The following is a 23,018-nucleotide window of genomic DNA, read 5'->3' on the forward strand; positions in this document are numbered from 1 at the left end:
ACAAGTCTGACAAAAGATCCAGCAGCGTTCAAGTTAATACTAGACTGAAGATGTGGTCGGTGAGTTTTCTCTCTGTACAGACACGTTTAGAGCAGAACTCAGGATGTTGGAATCTGAGGCTTTAAAAAGAGAAAGTGGACCAAAGACAAGAAGTCATTGAGTTGCATTGTGGGAAATGCTTGACTGTTTGGTCTGTCAGTTACTCAGCTGCTTTGATTCTGGTTGAAATTTGCTGAAACAGTAAAGTTTTGCACCAACAAGCATGGCCCCCAGATGATGGTTGCCATGGTGATGGCGGCGTGCATATGATGCAGCGACCCCGTCAGGAGACAACGAAAGTGAACGTTTTGAGTGTCTTGTCTATCCCAGACGTTCATTCTGCAGAACTTGCAGCTGGGAGACTTTGCTGGGTGTCAGGACAGTGAACGGTGCTGGAATTGTGGCGATCGGTTGTGATTTGGACAAACTACACCAACACAGAGTCCGATCGGAGACTACCAAGCAGTTAGCCGAGAGAGAAGGAAGCGCAAACTGTACGAATGTTAACAGAGGAGGAGGAAGAGAGACGGGATCCATGCTAGGCTAAAGGCTAACCCCTCCAGACCAGCAGGATCCATGCTAGGCTAAAGGCTAACCCCTCCAGACCAGCAGGACCGTCCTCCTACTCTCCAATGTCTGCTCCCTCCACAACAAGCTGGACGTTTGCTGAGAGAAACCCTCAGAGAGTGGAGGGACTGCTGTGTGTCTGCTTTAACAGAAACATGGCTCCATGACAACATCCCAGACGGACATACAGCTGGAGGAGACAACATTATTCTGGGTGGGCGGACAGGCAGCTAGCTCTGGGCAGCATCTGTGGCTTCACCATCGTCGCACCATCATGTGTGTCTTGAAGAGGTTCACCATGTTCAACGTGATGGCGGCGCACATGGACGCAGCGCCCCCTTCAGGAGACAGCGAGAGTGAACGTTTAGTGTCTTATTCCAGAGGTGTATTCCGCGAAACTTAGTAATCAAATGATCCTGAGAAACGCTCTCTCATCTTGCCTGTACTACTGTGTATGTACAGCAACATGACAATAAACCTGATTTGATGCATCCTAATGACTTCGGCGATTCTGATTGGTTTTTTTTTGTAACGCCCCCATGAGGTTCACATCTATGGTTGCGAATGAAGATGTCAACTGGATTTATTGCTGTGACGTTGGCTTCAGACATTCATAACATTTTGTGTTGTTGGGGATTTTTTATAAAAAAACACGTACCATTTAACTTGTTGCTTTAAATGCAACGCTGCAAAATGAGCTGTGTACGAATACAATCAGATTATTAATACATCATGTGACTTTGGTGCGCCCTTGATATCTGAATAAAGTCCCAGTTAGATTAAAGTTCAATCAGAACGCAACACTTACAGCAACAGCCTCGATAACCTGCTCCGTCTCATTCTCTTTGTCTTGTTATCTGTTTTCTTTCAGGCTGGAAGTTAAATCCAGTGGTCAGCGCTGTCTACAGCCCCGAATTCTATGCAGGTAAGAGGACATGCCCTTATCCGTCCTTATCCTTCTCTTTTGTGGCTATCTCCGTCCTCTCCAGTCTTTTTGTGCTTCACTTTCTCCAACATCTTAATTTTCTCCCTCTTCGTTTTAACCCTTACCACCTCTCCCTCCTCTGCTTTTCCTGCAACCAAGCAAAGTCTGTTTATAGCCCCAGAACTCTGCTGAGTCGCACAAACGCAACAACAGACTAACACACATTTCTGCAGCCGTCTTCAATCTGCCGGCGCTCACATCCCTCCCCTCCTCCTCCGACTCCTCGCCGCTGCCCAACCCCCACAGCCTGTCATTAACCGTGGTCATTAAGGTGAAAAAATACCTGGATGTTACGATAAGAACAAAGGCAGGAAAAAAAAAAAAAAAGAGGAATGTGTCAGAGGAGAAGTGAAGGAAAATAAAGGACAAGAGAAGGAAGATTTAATTGTCAATTCCAGCAAGGACATAAAAGATATGAAATATATTTTGTAAATTAAAATCAATATTTTCATTTTTTTCCCCCCCTCAGTCGTTTGCCTAATTCAACCCCACGTTCTTTTAATTACAAAATGGCTTTGTATTGATTTACCTTTGTCTCACCTTTCAAGTACCCAAAATGCTAATTGGGTTATGTGTGTCGGTGTGTGTACTTTGTGTGCACAAAAAGTGGGCAGGGTTTTCAGGCCTCCTTTGTGTTAATAATTTGCGCTATTATGTTTTTATTAGGCTGTGATTGCAGCTATTCAGCCGGTTCTCCTGCTTAATTTGTTTGGTTAAGATGGTTGATAGCGGAGCAGATGTTAAAGATGCACGACACATTACTGAAGCAAATGTGTTTAACTGTCAACACAATCAGAATAAAATATAAACCCAGTTCCTGAAAATGCTTGTTTGGATTGAGAAACACCCCAAAGTCTGTTGGCTGAGCTGAGAGGAACTAACTTGTGCTGTTCGTGGGAGATGGCGTGTGATAAGTACGATCAGCCTTTCCATTCATCTGACAGGATTCGTGTGTTTCTTATTGGAATGAGCACCTCGGTAACTCCTCTGTAAAACTCGTGATCCTACTTTGTCGACACGAATCAGCAAACAGGCCAGCGCTAAGTTGTGTGAAGTGATTTGGGAAACACCTTTTCCCCATTTCAGCACCGATATCAGTCCAGAAATACAGACACAGAGTTTGTGTTCCAGTTCGCCAACAAACCATAAAAATAAAGAAGAACTTTATTTATATAGCACCTTTCACAGAATAAAATCACAAAGCGCTTCACACAAGACAACATAAACAGTATATATAATGTAGATAGAAAACAAGCCAACAGAAATCCTATCGACTAAAACCTTGTCTAAACAAATGTGTCTTCAGCTGCTTTTGAAACGAATCAACAGAGTCTGTTTGACGGAGGGACTGAGGACGGCCATTCCACAATGTAGGAGCATGAAAGGACACCTCTGGTTTTAAAGCAGGTCTTTGGGACCATGAGGAGGTTCTGGCCCGAAGGGTGCGACCAGAGGAGCAGGGGCACAGCAGATCACAGACATATTTAGGGGCGTGGCTCTAAAAATTTTAAAATCTATTTGAAATTTAATGGGGAGCCAGTGCAGGGAGTAGAAAACAGGCATAATGTGAGTCCGTCTGCTGGATCTCGTTAAAAGCCTTGCTGCAGCATTTTGAACCAGTCGGAGGCGATTTAGAACCGATTTCTTAAAACAAGTAAAAAGAGAATTGCAATAGTCTAAACGAGATGAAATAAAAGTATGAATCACCAGTTCAAGATCTGATTTGATAAAAAAATTGGCCTCAATTTAGCAACGTTTCCCAAGTGATAAAAACAGTTTTTGACCAAAAGTCTAAAAGACCAAAAGATTGGTCGAACCAAACACCAAGATTTCTGATGCTTGACTGAACCAAGGAGCCAAGAGATCCAAGGTGGCTCACAAAGGAGGGGATTTCCTGCTCTGGAGCAATTATTAGAGTCTTTTTAGAATTAAGCTGAAGACAGTTTTCAGGAAGCCATGTCTTGACACTTGACAGACAATCCATTGATTCTGTTAGCTTGTGCAACTCAGACTCCGATACGATACGATAAAACGTTCCTGTGATACAGAGACTGTAGCTGATTAATGAGTCTCACCAAGAATGAATGTAATCCAGGCTTTGACAAAACATCAAGTTTAGTTTGTTGCTTCCAGCTGTTGAGTTTATTAAGTATCTGCAGCATGAGACTGTAGAAGGTTCTGTACGAGCATCTCCAAAGACAGAAAGAGTTGCACTGTGTTACGCACTACAGCACTAACTTCTTGGACTTTTTACAATTATAAATTACCCCCAACATGGAGACAGGACGGGTCATGATCTAAATCACACTGTACGTTTCTTCTGAGCTCCGTCACAGCTGTTGGGATATTTTTATTCTTCTGTCGGTAAAGTTGCAGTTAGACGATCATCACACATCGGCAGAATGTTCTAGACCTTGTGACTTAAAAGACCAAGAAAAACCAAACGTGGAGTTACCCCACAGGACATAAAACATGCTCTGGCATTAATGCAAAAGTTGGCAAACAACTGGCTTTGTTTCTGGCATCTTCCAGTGTGTTAATTACAGCCATGTGTGAGGCGGCGTATACCTTCTGACAGCTCCACACAGCCCGGTTTACTGGCTCCAAAGCAGCCTCATTCTTGTTTTCTTCGTGAAAGTTTGCTTCAGATCTGCTCTACAACTATACAGCTATTTCAAACTGTACCGACTGCAAAGGGAAGCAGCGCTGGGAGGAGTCACCAGTGTGACTGTAAGGGTCGCCACGCCGCTCGCTCCTAAAAAAATCAAGGTGACAAAAGATGAATAGGAACAATTACCAGCCTCACTCCTCTCCTTGTCTCTCTTTGAGAAAGTCTTATCCTTTGGCTCAAACCTTCCATTTTTCATCAGGTCAATGAATGATTCACTGTTTCTATTAGCATTTTATTAGATACCCTTTTTGAAGAGATGTATAATTAGGCTTGGAAATGGCACCTTGATCTCCTTCTCAACCTTCACTCACCCCAGCTCTCAAATTAAGCTTTGTGTCAGTCGTCCCCCATTAAGATTAATGATAAGTTAATAACAATACCACTGCACTCCACTCCATTGCCACTCTCCCTTTATTCTTTCTTTGTCTTTTCTTGACGCACATTTTTCCAAAAACAACTGGAAACGGGAGAAGACTTTACGTGCCCTCTTTATGATTCAAATGCAAATGGAAACTCCTGGTGTCGAGCTCTTTGTGCTATGTATGGCTACTTAAGTAACCAGCCCCAAGCAGAACACAGATTTTGATATATCGAACAAGGTCTGAATTGTTTACTGTTCTCTGTCTCCAGTACCAGGTTTTCCCTACCCAGCAGCCAGTGCAGCAGCAGCGTACAGAGGAGCCCACCTACGAGGTCGAGGACGGACTGTGTACAACACATTCAGGGCGGCTGCTCCGCCTCCACACATCCCAGCATATGGAGGGTGAACATCCTTTCTTTTCCTTAGCCTGTTGTCCTTTCTTTGTCTTTGGTCTCCTCTCTTTTCCGTACCCATTGGCAAGTCATGAATCTCTCAGTGCATCAGTGGAGAGGTGCATGCCACGCCCCTCGGCAACAACACACCCCTCCACTTCCAAAGCCTGCTGAAAACAACCCGCTCCAAGATGCGTGCCTTTGCACAAACTCATACGAAATGTCAATTTGGCCTTGTACCGTGGCGGGTGTCATTGAGAAGGTGGTGTTGGTGGAATGGCAGGTTCTCCACTGTGTGTTGACTTTGGATTTGGAGTTTATTCAGTTGCCAGAAAAGAAAAAAGAAAAAAACATCTTTGCAGCCTCAGCAGCTGCTCTTGTCGGCTGAATGCCTGGAGACACGCCAAGCAGAGCTGTGTCTTGCCGGCAGTCAGATCCGATTTGCCATCATTGGGTTGGTTCTTGTTGTTTATTTGCTCTTATTTTCTTGGTATTTATTTGACTGCAAGCAAATGGACACTAAGGGGGCTGACTGGAAGTCTACGGAGGAGAGCAGGCTGGATTTTTTTTTTCTTTCCTTTCTTTGTTGTGGTGCCATTAGGCCGTGGCAGAGTCAGAGGGCAAAACACTTTTCCATTCAGTTGTTTTTGAGAAAATTGAAAAAGTGCCTACAACCAGCTGCACTTTCTGCGAGCTGAGCACCACTTCAGAGTTAACCAAGGACTTATTTCTTATTGGTGCATGATGCAAAGTTTGACAGAAAATGGAAATGAATAGCATTACTGCAGATAACTATTGTAAAAGTAAAATAAACTTTGAGCACTCATGTTATCATTTATTTATATTTTAATTATCTGGTCATCTCCAATACTGTTCAAAGCTAAGGGTTGACTCTTGGTAGTGAGATGTGTCTCTTGTATAACTAGTAGATGCACTTTTGCACATCTTCCTATAAAATAACTTTTATTATAGATATGTATTTGTGAATCCAAAACATAGATCTAATTATTTATATTTTTTAATTTACTTTACAGGCTTTGAGACTTACAGAAAATTCTCAAATAAAAGCAGCTAATGGATAATAAAAAGTCTCATATATCAGTGGAAAGCAAAAAAAATCCGGGGATTGGAACAGACACGTGAATTCATAACATATGTTTGTGGGGCACTATTTTGTTTTAATTAACTTATTTATTTAATTAGTGTCAGCTTTGCCATTTTCTTTCAATTGCTGTTAATTTACTGTCACTAGAACCCCTCAGATTTTAAATTAAAAGACGACTAGTAAAGGAAAGAATGAGGCCATTTGAGCCTCCAGAAGGACATCTTGAGTTTCAATGACGGTAGCTTAAGCCTGACCGTTAAAATGACAAACTGACATGACCTGAAATTAACATATGACAGGTTAGAAGTGGAGCAGAGGAGTGATAAATCGCTTCCTTCCGCAAGAAAAATTACTAGCATCAAAGTTCAGCAACAGTAAATTAAAATAAAAGGTAGCCGAGACTGTTGAAGTTTAGGGAGACCGTGTTAAAAAAATAATGCAAGAACAATCTTTCTCCTGTGACGTTTGGTGAGACAGAGAACTTTTTGAAGTGGAAATAATCTCCAAGATGCCCTCCATTCAACCACCCACCAACATCACCGTCGCTATGAGCACGTCATGTAAGCAGCAGAAGATAGGTGTTTGGGTGAACAGCTCAGGCATGGCCCTGACAAAGAGATATGTGCTCGAGATTCTACTTTCATTAATGCCGCTGCGCCACTTAATTGCCCTGATGGCAGTTGGATGGTGAATTATTAATGTGGACCGTGATGTATTTTTATTAAAACTGCCTGTCTGGGTTAGTCGCGAGCCGATTCCAAATAAACCCTCTGACACGGCTCGGGAACTCAGTTTGCTTTGTATCCATGTGTGTGTTCACAAAATGCTCCCTGATGTCTTTAAGGGGACCTGACATGACAGCCTATAGTATCAATAAGCCGATATGAGCATGTGGCAGCCACACAAAGTACATTTTAAATGAGGAAATTGGCTCTCAGGGACACCTTGACATTTAAGGAGTTATTGATATCAGGGATTAGCCCAAAGTTGTGAAAGCAGTTAAATGGCAAGTGAAAATGGATCATGTTAAATGGAGCTTCATCATAATGTGGTGCTGACATCCACCTCCTGCTGGTTTTACTGGAAGATAGATGTGTCGCTCACACTAACAAGTACATAAGGGTTTTTTAAAAAAAATCTTTACACTAATGAACATGGAGCGCTTCCGTGTTGTGAGATAGGTATTCATAAGAGATTCCAGACATATTGATAGGACGTCAAACATCTGGATTTAATGCTCATCACTGAGCCTGAGGTACAAGCTACGGGGAGCTAAGGGGTGTGGACAAGCAAAAAGGGTCAAACAAGAGATTCTGTCAAGTTGCATATTGGCTTGTTTAGGATTCAGTGACTAACAGGAGACTGAGGCTCACGTCCCATTGTGCACCATTTTTTCACTTCTTTTCATTTTATTTTGCGACTTCAGTTTCCTTTTCTCTCTCCCTTTACTTTAATTTTCGATCATTGATTGCTTAAGTTTAGGCACCAAAACTTACAATTAGCAGATGCTTTTATTCAAAGCGACGTACATCTGACACTAGATCACATTCATACACCAATGGCGACAGAGCTGCCATGCAAGGTGCCTGCCTGCCATTGGGAGCAACATCAGGTTCAGTGTATTGCCCAGGGACACGTCGATTGTGGAGGGGCGGGGGATCGAACCACCAATTAGAGGACAACCCACTCTACCACCTGAGCCACAGTCGCCCTCAAAGTATTACCAAAGTATTTGAAAAGGATCATGGTGTGGGTTAAAACACACCCTTTCACAACATTAATCACGTTACAGGACAAGCTACAGTGACGACACCAGCTGAGAAAATCTGAATATAGACTCATGCCATGTATTTCTGACATAGGTCTATCAAGCTACCCTTCGTAGAAATGTTACTACAGGGTACCCAGTGTGCACCATGTTGACTCAGCAAGGTTTGACAAACAGGTGGTTTGCCAGACATCCCTATATACCTCAAGTCTTTCGTTAGGTTGGGTACCTGTCCATTGTCAGTCCGTCATGCCAGTTGAATGTAGGGGTGTCGTCCCATCTTGCAATGCATTGTTTATTTTCTTAAAAGTAGTGAGTCGAGCAGTATTCTTAGTTGTTGCTTGAGTCGCAGGTGAAAAGCACTAATTGTAATAATCACCTTAGTTTTGCAAATGCTGCTACAAAACACATGACGACAGGATTGGACTATGCTGTCATTCAGGTCGCTGAAGTAAACCCCAAAATGTTAAATAGAAATCAGAAGAGAGACCACCGTTACTACGGTTGATTAACTTTACTGGCCTTTCTTGGATAGACTTTCCTGTGACTGCTGCTACTTCTGTCACACATCAGTAGAGATCCGTCAAGTATTTGATGACCTTAATGCGGAGATGGGCAGCTGTGTTGGAAGCATTTAGATCATTTTCTCAAGTCAAAGTACTTATACCACCGTGTAAAAGTCCTGCCATTTATTAAATGTCTGCAGTGACTCTTGTACTGTAATATAGTATAATATATTAGAATATTATGCATGAATTAATGTACAGTTAGTGTTTTACTCTTGTAGTAAGTCTACCCAGTTGCCATTCAAAGGATGTTTTACATAGTTTTACACTTATTTGTTCAAATGTCCTTTTATTGTGAGTATACCTTATGTTGAGGATAACTGAGCACTGTACCGTCATTCAGATTAGTCTTTCTGTCTTTGGGTTCACTGCTTTATTGAACCAAAGGTGCTGATTCTGGCTAACTGGCATCACAAACCCTGTTTTTAACCCCAGTTTTTCCCCCATCAGGCTCAGTGGTTCATTACAAACATCACTTTGGTTAATTGTTTTGCTTGAGGTGACACTTGGTTTTCTCGATTGTCCTCTTGTTGAAAATAGACATAGTGTCTTTGCACTGAGTTAATAATTGTCATGGTTTGTGTTGGAACCCAAACGCAGAACATGAAACACAAGGCGACCAGAGTGTGATGGAAAATTTGAAGGTTGATTGTTTATGGGATGGAAATAGACATAATGTTGGGGATGACTCGAGAAGCGAGAACGAACAAGTGGGAAGGGCAGAGGGGTATGTATAGACATACGACAGGAAGCGAAGGGATTGAGGTGTGGTCCTGCTTTCCTGAACTTCAGCTAAAGCTTGTATCTTCATTGAATTTGCAAAGTGAAATAATGTGCGGCTACCAAACACATAGGCGAGGCAGAACAGGGTTGGGAAGGGGCAGGTAGGAGTCTGTGAGGCAGCGACCGACATCTGCGAGGCGGGTAGAATCCAGCGGCGTAATGGCAGGTGGGCGAATCCGGCGGCTTGTGCTGAATGTCTGCTGATCACGACAGAGCAGAAGAGCGTAATGCGGTGGAATCCGATCTGATTCTCCGGGGATTAGTGGAGGACAAGGCTGGGGATCCGGACGAGGAACCGCGGCAGAACAAAGCGGAGGTACTACTGGCAAACCATCAAACGAGGAAGCAGAAGTGACTGTTGTCGATCGGTGGCCGAGTGATGGTCTGAGCTGTGTTTTATGGAGCAGAGCGGATGATTGAAAGGCAGGTGAGCCAGCTACAAGCACAGGTGTCCTCACTTGTCTTGATTAATGCGCCGCTCGGAGAACACACACGCTCAAACATGCCGGGAAAGGACGAGGAGAAAAGCTACCAGCGAAGAGGTGGAGGCACGGGTCCTGACAATCATAAATCTTGTGTTTTGTTCATGCTTCTACCTCCTCGTCACCGTCTTACCGCCTTTCACTGTTGCTTCCCCTCATCCCCTGGACTCCCCGGGATGTTTTATTTATGTCCGGATCTTGCAGGAATTGTGATTAAACTTTTCTTGTGATCTGATCAGTCGGCGGTCAGGCTGTTGACAGATTTTGACCTCTTCCTCTGAAGCAGGTTAGCTGTGCCCTTTTAAGGTCTTGCCACAGCATCTCGGTTGGATTCAAGTCCGGACTTTGACTCGGCCACTCCAAAACCTTCATTGTGTTCTTTTTTGAGCCATTCAGAGGTCGGCTTGCTTGTGTGATTGGGGTCATTGTCATGCTGCATAACCCGTTTGAGCTTTAGGTCATGAGCCGATGGGCGGATATTCTCCAGGAGGGTTTTCTGATACGGAGCAGAATTTATGCCTCCATCAGGTATGACAGGTTCTGTGGAAGCAAAGCAGCTCAAAGCATCACACTCCCACCACCACCATGTTTCACTGTTGGCATCATGTTGTTCTTGTGGAATGCAGTATTAGCTCTAAACCAAATATAATGGGACCTATGTCTTCCAAAAAGCTCCACCTTTGACTCATCAGTCCTACAAGTCTTGGGGCTCGTCTACATATTTATTTGCAAATGCCAGACAAGCCTTTGTGTTCTTTTTGGTCAGAAATGGTTTCTGCCTGGCAGCTCTTCCACTGACGCCATTTCTGCCCAGTGTCTTCCTCATTGTGGAATCATGTACACTGACCTTAACTGAGACCAGTGAGGCCTGCAGTTCTCTTGATGTTCATCTGGGTTCTTTTGTGACCTCCTGCATGAGATGTTGACCACTCCTGGAAAGGTTCACCATTGTTCCATGTCTCTCCATTTGTGGATAATGCCTCTCCCTGTGATTAACTGGAGTCCCAGAGCCTTCGTGATGGCTTTTAGCCCTTTCCAGACTAATTGTCAATGACTTTGCATTTATTCTTGAATCTCTTCAGAACGTGGCATCATGTGCTGCTTTATGAGACCCTTTAGTCTGCTTCACAATACCAGACAGGCTCTATTTAAGTGATATTTAGATTCAACAAGCCTGGCAGTAATCATACCTTGGTGTGGTTGGTGAAATTCAACCCAATTGCGAAATGAATGTGGTCATTTGGTAGATTGGTAGCTACGGGGGAAATTGCTTTTTCACATAGCTGAGCACTGCTTTTTTTTTTTTTTCTTAAAATTTTATTTTTAATTTCAGATGAACTATATCCTCTTGAAAGTAATTAATTTAGCTGCAGTGTTTTTATCATTAATTAAGAGAGGCAGCATTTATTTTTAGTGAATGAAACACCGCGTTTATGAACTGCATCCATCAGGAGGAGACGCTCGGGGTGGATAGTCGGGGTTGAAACAGGAGAAACAAGGCAACAACAGATTAGTGAAAGATGGTGGTTTTGATTAAATGTTGAGAACTTCTTCTGTGTTAAGTCAGATGAACAAAGAGATGTCAGTGTCTTCACAGAACCATAGTTAGCCTTGAGCCTTCCAGCATCAAGCCCTCCTTGTATCTCCACCTCCGTCTTGACAATCCGACAGCCTTGCTATCCGACATAAAAGAAGGTTTTACATTTAGTGTCGGATTATCGAGTCACGACTGTATGTTGTAAGGGAACAGTTTACTCTATGTTTAAACACAGCCTCACCCCAAGAAGTCTAAGAGATGTCTTGGTCAACAGCACTAAGAGCATTAGTTTCACAATAAAGGCTGTAACATTAAGTGGTGCCCACGTTTTTTTGGAATATTCTTTTTTTGGCCTGTTTCATGTGACTTGCTAGTTTCACATCATCATCATCATGACTTGCAAGTTCCCTTCGGTTAGTACTTAGTAGAAAGAACAACAACTTCAGGAGGCTGATGGGGTGGTGGTAGCCAAACACAGGCTTTTCACCCAGGAGACTGTAGTTTGAGGCCTGTGTGAGACCATTCTTTCTTTCTTTGTGTTTTTTTTTCCCTCCTTGTTTTCCTTTCGCTCTCCGTTGCCGTTTGGTTTCCATTACAAATCCACTCGGTTCACTCGAGGAAAGTATCACAATTTGGGGTTTAAATGCAATCATTCAAATGCAAACCACAAAGCTCTGTTTGTCTTTGAGGTTGTATCTCACATTTTTACGGCCCTTTCTGTGAAAATATTATCTTTGTTCTGTGAGGGGGGTTGTTGCACATTTTGGTATGACAGTGGGCTGCATGTTTAGTATGAAGGTATCAGTGACTTTCCAGATTATTAACAAACGTTCCCACTACATTTACAGAAAAAAATAGCCAAGCTGCAGTTAGATTTCCTTCAAACATATTTGCTGTATTTTATGTGTGTACACGTGCAATTTCCAGGAGACAGGATTGTTTAGACATAAACACCAGAATATCTCACGCTTCTAAATTGGAGTGTCTCTACCGAGCCTCCTTCCTCGGCTATTAAAGAGAGAAATGCTTGTAGCTCTCCGTTGCCTCAGCCCCTCTTATGTGTGTCTTCTTTCTTTTCTCTTTCTGGGATTGTGGAGACGGGGACTGCTAGCTAGCCAAGTGGCTGCATGTGAACATGCACTAATATGGATGTTTTTGTTTTATTGTGTGTTTGTTTGTCTGTTTGTTTGTGTTTGCATCCTCTGCAGTGTTGTTTACCAGGATGGATTTTATGGTGCAGATATTTATGTAAGTATTATTTACTGGTATGACATTGCATGCTACACTGCCATCTCCACGGTTTCTGACCTTTTGCTCTGCACATGCAATCCCTCCGACCCTCCATACTCACACATGGCTCCACCTTGAAGGGCAGGTAGCTGATCACAACCACAGCAAAGAGACGGAGAAATACCCACATGAGTTAACCATTTGATTTGAATTTGATTCTTGGGGTCTGGTTTGCAAAACGATTTACTCACTTGTGTAGTCGACTAAATTGTAGTATGAAATAACTTCTGGAAAGAACAATAAAGTTTAAGCTACGAGAAGCTCAGTGATGTTGGCAAAGGTCACTGTCTGATCAAACACATAAAGTCTGCTGGAAAACAAGCTGAAACCTGCTACAATATTCTGCCTGATGTGAACAATACTTATGCAATGTACAACAATGTAGCCCTAATACTGCAATGTGGCCTTTACTATTTGCTCATATCCTCACTGGGGTCACAAGGAGCTGGAGTCTATCCCAGCTGACTCAGGGTGAAGGCAGGAGACACCCTGGACAGGTCACCAGTCTATCATATCACTATCAGCTCCACTTAGAGACAGACAACCAAGCACACTCACATTCACACCTACGGACAATTTAGAATCACCAATTAACCTCAACAGCAGGAGGAAGGAGGAAGCCGGAGAACCCGGAGAGAACCCACTCTGCACATGCAAACTCCATGCAGAAAAATCCCGGGTGTCCTCACCGGGACGTGAACCGGCAACCTTCTAGCTGCGAGGCAACGATGCTAACCACTGTTCCACCTTGCAGCCCCAAATGATAACACTGGTCTACACCCATTTTGGTGTCAAAGTTTTTTGAGCTGATTTTGGACAACTGCAATGCGCTGAATCCAGATATTACATTGGTTTTGCTCAATGAGGTCAAAATTTTGATTTGATGAAACATGCAGTTTACTTATATTGACCTTTACAAATGTTTACACTCATCAACTTTTGGATCATTTAGCTCATGAAAAGGATTAGAAAATGAAATTTTTCCTCTAAAATCTGATTTTATATGAGAACTACTAAAATAAATCAATCGATAATGTCAAAAATGTAATCGATTTAGTGCCAAAAATCAAGTTGGCATAAAAAACTTTACCTGATACAGAAAAGCAGATGTCATTTTTGAATTCAGCGTTGCAAAAATGTCCTAAATCAGTTAAAAAATCCGAGACACCTCCAAAAAAATATTTTTTTGTAACCCAGTGTAATATATATATGTAGGATTTTTTTTAAGCATTTGCTGCATATATATAAAATAGACCATGTCTCTTTTAGGACAATTGCAGTTATTTTATTTTTAAACAATGAACAAAAGTAGGGATGACATAATTGATAAAATAATACTGGGTCCATTTACTATCTCTGCAAACTGATGTCCTAATGTAATACGTTCTGAATACAATTAATTAGTTTAATTCATCACTTTATTTATTAAACTGATCACTTGGTTTTGATTCATCCATGAACACTGATCATCACACTAATGTGTGTTTCATGTTCTTTTCACGAGTCAGTAGCGTGCAAGATGTACACATTACCAGCATACAAATGGCATCACAGCGATGCGTTGGAAATAAATATAATTTCACAGTGTAAATATGAGTTAGCCTAATATTAATCACCTTATTTTAATTCTAGTGAATGGATTAAATTTCACATCAATCGTGTGATCGCAGTAGGAATGCCTGAATGATTACCTCTTAGCCAGCTAACATCTGAGGGTTAAACCCAGTGACATCAGGATTTTGTAAAAATAAAAGCTGACATGGTCGACAACATCAGCATTTTAAAAACATAGCTGAACATGAAGAGTTTAGAATAATAGTGATGACAAATAATGGAACAATACACTCCAATTTACACTGAAAACATTATATGTCCTCTTTGATACTGGGCTTTAAAATCAGTGTTTCAAGGTTGCCAAGGTTTTCTCGTTGCAACACACACACACACACACACACACTCACACACACAGAGAGTGCATCATTAATCTGCTTTTCCCTAAAGCCACCACCGTGTGTGTACTTGCGGTTCTGTTGTCCATCATGACAGAAAAGGAGTTAGAGCCTGAAATCCTGTTTAATAATTGGTGTGATTTCTCATTTCCAAATGTGTTTTTTAAATCTTGAAGACAGCCCTGGTTCAAAAAAAGTACATGTTTGTGTGTGTGTGTATGTGTGCATGTGCATTTGCGTGTGTGTGTGTGTGTGTGTGTGTGTGTGTGGAGGAGGTGCTTAGATAGCTCCCATAACATTCGACCTCCCTGCCTCCCCATTAGCCTCTGTGCCCCTGCCACAGGGATTGATTGCTGTGCTGCAATCACAACATTTAATATTCATTAGCAGAGGGATTGAGAGCCCCCAAAGCTGTGGTTATGTTTATTGAAAAATCTGTACTTTAGAAGTGTGTTCAGTCAATTTGTCCAAATAGAAGATTAGACGAGACGGAAAGAAGGGCACAGCTTTGTTGCTGTTAAATAAAGGATATAGTGAAAAATGTTCCCGTAGCTGTTTTTGGTTGAAATAGGTCTGACTTGGATACATAGTGAATGCAAAACTTTGTCACGCATCACATTAAAACTAAGCAACTGTCAATAAAATCCCAAACCTTCTGCCAACATGTTTCCTATAAATGACATTTCTATGCAACTGGATCAGAAATTCTTTTATTGTCATTGCATTATAATTAAATACAAGGTGCATAAGGTTGTATTTACGTTGCTGGTGGACACTCAGGTCCAGAAAGTTAGTGTCAGTTCAGTTTTCTTATGGTTCAAGGGTAGAAGCTGTGTGTTTGTCCATGATTTGTTGGACCTGAAGCATCTACCTGAGCGTAGTGGATCAGACAAATGGTGTCCAGGATGGGATTGGTCCTTCAGAATGTTTGCTGCTCAACTGAGGCAGCAAGAGATAAATACATCCTCCAGATAAGGCAGTGAACAGCCGATGATGCTCTGGGCGGTGTCGACGATCCAATGAAAGGCTCTCCTGTCTCCTGCTAGCAGGCGGCGAACAACACTGCATGCTCTCGACAGAACAGCAGTAAGTAGGCACCAGCAGCTTTTCCTGAAGCTTTTAACTTCTGAGGATCCACAGGAAGTGGAGTTGCTGCTGTGCCTCCTTCACTGATGCAGTGGTGTTGGTAGTTCAGGAAAGTCTGCTCGCTTCCTTCGAAAGGCGAGAATCGTTTCTTTTGTTTTGTGGAGTTCAGGACTAGATTGTTCCTTGAACACCACATCGTCAGTCTTTGGGCTTCATCTCCCCCTAAGATAAGGCCAAACAAAGCTGTGTCATCGACAAACTTATTGATTTTGTCAGACTTCTGGATGGATGCGCAGTCATACGTGTACAGTGAGGAGAGGATTGACTCAGCATGCAGCCCAGTGGGAAGCCGGTGCTGAGTGTGATGGTGGAGGAGAGGTGGTTACTGATTCTGACCATCTGGGGGCAGTTGGTCAGAAAGTCCTTGATCCAGTGTCTAGTGGACTGTGAAGGTCTGAGGTCACTCAGTGTAGTGACCAGTCTGCCGGAGATGACAGTGTTGAAGCTGACGTCTATGAGAAGCATAGACGCCTCCCCTGGTGTTCAAGGTGAGTCAGTGCAGTGTGAAGGGCAGTGGTGATGGCATCTTCTGGTGGTCCGGTATTGGTCGAAGCCTGGCTTGACGTGATGTAGCCTCTTAAAGCATTTTATAATGACCGGTGTGACGTTGTTCAGCCCGCTAATGATTGACTTTCTGGCAACTGTTGAAGACTTCAGGCAGGATGAGATGACACATGAGGACAGGGGCAGGCTGAAGGTTTTTGTTAACCAAGCTAACATTCCCTGCTACAACTTAATTAGCAAATGTTCCCGATTGAAATGCTATTAGCCCATTAAATCACTGCTACCATCACAGGTCATTAACCAAACACCAGCTGAAAAGCAGCAAGTGAGAGCAAACGTTGAAATGAGACTAAAGTCAGGAATAACACTGAAGACTCCACAGTGAAAATCCACTGACTTATGCCCACTACATCCCATCTCCCCTCCAACTGTAGACTTTTGTTCCTCTGTAAGTGTGAAGTTACGGCTCAACAGCCACTTCAGGAAAACATAGATCGACGCAACATGATAAGGTTGCTGTGTGTGCAGTTGGTCACGAAGACGGTATGAACAGTACATAAAGTGAGTAAGTTAGAGATAATCTTCATTCTTTAGCCATGGAGAATGATCTGCACCTTATAATCATTCTGCCATAGGGGGGAAAAACTCTGAGTTGTTTTTTTTAAACCAATCACAATAGTCTTGGGCGGGGCTAAGAACTTGGGGATTGCATTGGTGGGAAATTGGCAAAACTTTTTCAGCTTGTAGGCCAGTGCTTGGAGGTTGCTGTGGTTGCTTCTCATGGTGAAGGGGATTTTGAAAACGATAGGTAGGAGGATAGGTGAGGAGAGAGCTGCATGAAATGGACAGCCAATAGCAGGTCAGACTAGTTTAGATGCTCTTATTGTGTTTTCTGGAAACCAGCACATCTCCACAATGTTAGACAGGTAAAGTACTTCTTTAACATTTGTTGTGGAAGAAAACATTTCAACTAACTTATCATGTGAGTTATTACACAACAAGTAATGCCATTTGCTATCCAACAACGCCACTTGTAGGCAGCCATTCGTCAAATAGCAGTTTCGTTTGCGATTTGAGAAACACTGAATGAGGAGTTTAGTGCATTTACTTGTGTCAAGGCAATGCCACATCAGGTGTGGCCAAACGCTGTGAAAGTCAGTGAAGATAAATGGACATCTAGAAAGAGGAGTCCTGCTCGGCCATTCCTTCCTTCACTGAATCAGCAAATGTGATGGATCGGAACCTGTGGGATTCTGTGTTTTTGTGTGTGGAGTAGCCAAACCTTGACCATATGCACGTACACACCAGCTATTAGGTCTCTTTCCAAACACAAGCTGCACACACACACACACACACACACTCATGCACACGGAGCTGTAGGGTTGCCATTAGTCACTCAGTCAGGAGTGACAGTCACACATTGGTTGGTGACTAACACGGGCCAACCTGTTCATCTTTCTGCCACGGCCCATCATCACACGCACTGAGCATCACTTACTCGCCTCCACAGTTTATAGTAGTAGCAATACATTGCTCATGTCAGGACGGACGTACTCTGTCAGTCGTAGGGCACCGAAGGGTGGATGGAGAAATGGTGTGAGGAGGGTTGCAGTCCTCACCGGGTCTGGAAGAGAGAAAACGGCTTCAGTTTAATGATGAATTAAAGCAGGGGCTTCTCAGCCACATGCCATTTACAGCCAACTAGTCTGCTGGCTTCCCCCGACAATGGAGACTATCAATGCATAATATAATTACTGTCATCTTAGCATACTTACAGGGTAACGACAATGACCGTTGGAGGTGTGGTCCTGAGACTACATAGTGTGTGAGGTGGAGGGTCAGGGGGATACATGGAAAATAGACTGATCTCTGCTTTGTGGTGCACCGCTGGTAGTCGGTTAGCTGGAAGCTACTGTCAGACCCTTCATTAGAAAAAATGAGGCGTCTGGTGGAGCTGTGATAGCCTCGAGGAGCACATTCACGGCCCTTTGAGAGAATTACAGAGGGGGTAGTTCCTCCTGTGCCTTAGACTAACTGGAGCTTCTGTTTCTTTGAGGGCTTTTTGTAAATTCTATTATACTTTCCATGTCTGCAAGTATGCAAAGGTCTATGTTAAATTCATAATCTCACCACGTCTGCTGGAGTCCATGTGGACGCCGCCACATATGTCTGCATGCAGCCTAATGTTTGTACCTATAAGGCGACTACAATACAAGGGCAGGTTGGACAGTTTGCCTCCATCAAGGTGTGTGTTAGGTTAAAATATAAGACAATTAAGCTCATTTTCCAAGGTTTTCCCAACGTTTGTGTGCACAGATTCATTAAGTTATCACCACCCGATGCCATATTTGACTTAAACGCTGCTTTCGTTATCAGATTTAAGTAAAACATTCCAACATATTGCCCTTCATTCTGTCGCGTTGTAGTGCAACAATTAGTAATTCCAATGATCTTGATCACATGAATGATGTATTGTGCTCCAATTTACTTCACAGTCACACATTAACATTCATCTCTAATTGGATCTGTGCTCGTTCCTGCTCCCTCCTCCTGCTCTATCGTCTCCCTTTCTTGTTCAGAGCCATGTTCACCTGTTCGTTTAGATTGTCGAGTATTTGGCAGATTATGTGGATTGTTATCAGATCTTCTGTTCCTTATAGGATGTAATGGCCATTTTTCACATTTTTAGCATAAACGTCTAAATGTTTGTGCTTTGTATCTGACAGTTAAGCTTTGGAAATGGTCAGACCTGCAGCAGGACACTAGCATTGATTTTTTTCATCAACAAATGCTGAAACATTTAACGAGTGCTAACTACTAACTGCCCGAGTGTTGTATGCTTTAGTTGTCATGGTTACTCCCGCCTGCTCTAATGGATTTTACCAGCCTTGCCCATGCAGAAGATGATCAACCTTGTCTTCTATACAACTAAACTGCATTCTCAAATATGTTTTGAGGCCACTGTATTTTATTTTGGTCTGTTTACATTCGTAATTAACATATTTTTGCCATTTATTTGTATTGCTTTACTGTTGTTAGGATGGGTCTTGTCGCCCTTGTAACCCAGTAAATGGAGGGAAAGCTTCAAACATCTGAGAATCTTTTTTTCAACCCAAACCGTGGTATTTTCCTGGACCTAACCAAGCATTTTTGAAGTCTAAACCTAACCAAAGTAAACACAGAGTGAAAACGAAACTGACGTCTAAGTCTAATGGCCCCACATGGGATACGGTCGTTGAGTAAAAGTCGTGCTGCTGATTTATGCCTCCATCCATCTCCTCATACAGACCTTTTAAACTGAAAGTCTTTCCTGTTACCCTGCTTTTGCAAAATAAAATTAAGTGTCTTTCAAAATATAAACGAGAATGCAGCTTACTTGTATTAGAATGTAATTTTTTAATATCTGTATGGACACTATCAACACTAGGATTAGGGTAAAACAGTCATAACAATAGCGGCCAGTTCACTGATGTATGCTGTTGTTGTTTTATTGCACATCATTAATCTACCATCTTCGATTCCATCTGTCCATATTCTGATTTCCAACCTCAACAAAGCATTTGGCTACTTCCATCAGCTGCATGGAATTCATAATTCTGCTTGTTGGCCAACTGAAATGGGATATAGAGCAGGTGCATTACCTTTTTAAATTCATACTCAAAACAAGAAAGAACCACCTGGACAAATACCTCCATCCTTGCTCAACCACATCTCACAAATGAATAACAAATAAGTTTACCTTTTGTCCTGATTACTCAATTCTCAGGCTGGTTCTCCTCTCAGCACTAACTTTTACTAGAAGAATGAAGAACCCTTGAATAAAACTGTCCATACTCCAAAAGATCAAAATTCAAAACACGTCTGTTTCTTTTCTTTCTTTCCCGGCAGTTTATTATTATATATCACCGGATTCATAACTCAAACTCTCCCTGACTAGAAATGTAAAAACGCCTCAATCAATAATAAGATATCACAAAAGGCTAAATAATACCAGTGTTACCGTCAGGTAGGAGACACATGGTACACCAGTAGGACACCACATTAAAACCATCTTGGGGTGTCCGTCATCGGGACACTGACAGTAGTTCCCGTGAGTCCTCTGGCTGGCAGGGTGAGGCCTCTGTGGATTTGGTTTGTTGCATGAAAGCTCAATTAGCTTGAAGGAGTTTGGAAGCTGGTCAACGCTGTTCACACTGCCCAGCTTACATTCATTACCATTTCCATCCATTTTGGGTCCACTCACACATAAAGCACTTTCAGCAGTGATTCTTTGTGGCAAAAAAAGAGCCATAAAGTCATATTTGTGTACATCTGATAAATGTGAGCCATAGTCACTCTTGAAGCTCGGTTTTTGGTTTCTTAGCTCCTAAATGCTACGTTATATTCATCAGCTGGTCGCTAACTACATCTGTCTGCTGCTTGGTGTGGAGCAGGTTGTATACATTGGATCTTTTGGAGGTTTTTCACTCAAAACTGGATTGATAGGAGGACAGTTAGTTGAACCTAAACCTAAAACAATTGATGCATTGTCATTATAAAAAGTGCATATGATTAAACTTTAATGTGCTGTGCTAAAGTGGAGTCCTGCTTGGTCATCGCCCATAGAGACCAACCATGTGCAGTGTCAGATGTTGGTACAAGCATTGCTCATCAGGATGGTCCTCTTGGATTCTTCTTGGCTTCTTACACTCCCATTCTTGCCAGTGCAGAGGTCTTTTACTTTCACAATCTTTGAGCTTTTTTACCTCGTAGAACTCCTTGTACTTTACAATGACACGAACACGTCAGAATGGCTTTCTTGCCTTTCCCAGTCCTGTGAGCAGCCATAATGTGTAACTGTCTCTCAGTGACGGCCCCAAACAGCAGCCTCACGAAGCCCTTTTGTTTCAGCCATGACTCGCAATTGACAAATAAGTGACTCAAGAGCTACTGCATCTGCTCTCCTCAGTGTTTTTTTTTTTGTATGAGAATGTCGTACAAATTAGCAGAACTTAGCATGCTCTGAAAAATGTGTGACAAATTCAAATGGCAGGAATAATTATGGAAATAGCATTTTAAGTAGAAATTGTTAAGGAAAAGTAGAAAAGAATTAAAATTCCTCATTAACATCTCTACCACCTTGTTCCACTTATTTATGTAATCTGGGTCCAGATAAAACCTATTGGCCTAATAGAAATTCACTTTACATGAACTCTGGCATGGCTGTTCATCACTTTAGGCTTGTATGCATGTATAGACGTTAATGTTTATTCCCTGTAATGGACCGTAGAGACTACTCAGTGTTTCCTGTGCTTGTATTTGTTGATTTATTTGGTGATATCACTGTGTTTGATCACTGCATGTGCCTGTGTCAGGTGCTGTCTCTTAATTATATCATTCCTTGTGATGCGTGAGAGGAACGAACCGATCCGCCGGATAGACAGTGCAGGATTTACTGAATATATTACATGACACTTATGCTGACACTAAACAATGCTGTCATGCATTATGCAACATTATGTCAGCACTAAAGCATGACATAGTGCTGACAAATACAACTACAGCGAGAGTGCCACGTACACTAAGGGAAAGCTGGCATCACTGGGCTTACACAGACTGTCTCATAAACCAAAGCAAACATGCTGTAAAGAAAATATTACTGCGTATTTCAGATGTTTGGCTCTTTGATTAAACTTTAAAAGCTTTTAGGGATTTGGCTTTACCAATTTGCAGTCTTGCTCTTAAACATGTTTTGATACATAAAGTGGAGTCGGGCTTTTGTTTCAGGACAGAAAAACTGGTGTTTGATCAGATTTTTGGATTATTTTGGTCATTTTCTGGTTAAGCGTTGCACATGTAAACATCATATCCTGGTTGAGGTTTGATCTCCAGTAGAAACTAGGATACTGTGGCATGATCCAGGTTTTTTTCGGTGTACAACATAGTGGCCAAAATGGGAAATACTTCATCCAGATGGTCAGAAACATGGATTCTGTGTGTATATAAGGGTATGACTGGGTAGATTTCTTTGGTCCAGTGTAAATGTCAGATCCTGAATATGGTCAAAACAAGGTCAGACTTAAAACTGACTCTAGTGTGCATGCAAACACACTCGCTGTAGTGAGTCTCTGAGAATTCACCGACTGTTTTAGAGTGCAGAGATCTTCACGTATCAGACTTTGTGAATGCATGTAGACCACAGACTGTATGTCAGAGATGGACATTTTGGAATTTTGCCATCACCACTTTGTTTTGTTTTTTTTATGCGATGTAATGAGCAAGTGGTGGATCTGACTGGTAGCAACCTGCCCTAAAACATAACCAGCTTTATGAACAGGCATCATGGTAGAACGTCGTCTAAGTAGAGACCATAAACTCGTTAGGAAAATGTTTACTGAGGCACCAAATTGAATGAGAGGTAGAGTAATTTTTTCAGACAATTTTTTTTCTTTTTACATCCAAAGGTGTCGCCCCCTGCTGGCTGTTAGAAAGAATGCAGGTTTAAGGCACTTTCATATTCACTTTTCTGACACGGAGGCCATGTTCACTCACTGTTATACAGTCCATAGTGTTGACAAGTTGTGACATAGCAATGCATATTCTTTGAAAACATACATTTATCTTCTTTATACAATTTTGGTTCCATTGCATTGCAGTATTAAAACATTACATTACATTAAAACCACAAATTCCAGTTGCCAAAAGCATTATACATCCTGTGTATGTTAACAAAAGGAAACAAAAAACATATAGATTGAAACTTAAAGCACCACTATTCAAAATTATTTTAAACAAGCAAGATGAAACAGGATAAACAAAAAAATTTCAATACTATACAGTAGTTTTCAAGTCAAGCTAAATATTATACAGTTCAAACTGTGCTATGGAGCTATA

At 42.0% G+C, this 23,018-nt stretch overlaps 1 protein-coding gene across 1 annotated transcript in view; it reads left to right on the plus strand.

Moving 5' to 3' along the window:
• rbfox1 (RNA binding fox-1 homolog 1) overlaps positions 1–23,018 on the plus strand; it is a 159,623-nt gene that overhangs the window by 117,095 nt on the left and 19,510 nt on the right. Inside the window, exons 7-9 of the mRNA XM_008284947.1 lie at positions 1,478–1,531; positions 4,893–5,025; positions 12,465–12,504. Coding sequence (XP_008283169.1) covers positions 1,478–1,531; positions 4,893–5,025; positions 12,465–12,504 — 227 coding nt within the window. The remainder of the gene's footprint in view (positions 1–1,477; positions 1,532–4,892; positions 5,026–12,464; positions 12,505–23,018) is intronic.

The sequence above is a fragment of the Stegastes partitus genome, unplaced genomic scaffold (assembly GCF_000690725.1).
Source record: "Stegastes partitus isolate 25-593 unplaced genomic scaffold, Stegastes_partitus-1.0.2 Scaffold381, whole genome shotgun sequence".
Taxonomy (NCBI): Eukaryota; Metazoa; Chordata; class Actinopteri; family Pomacentridae; genus Stegastes; species Stegastes partitus.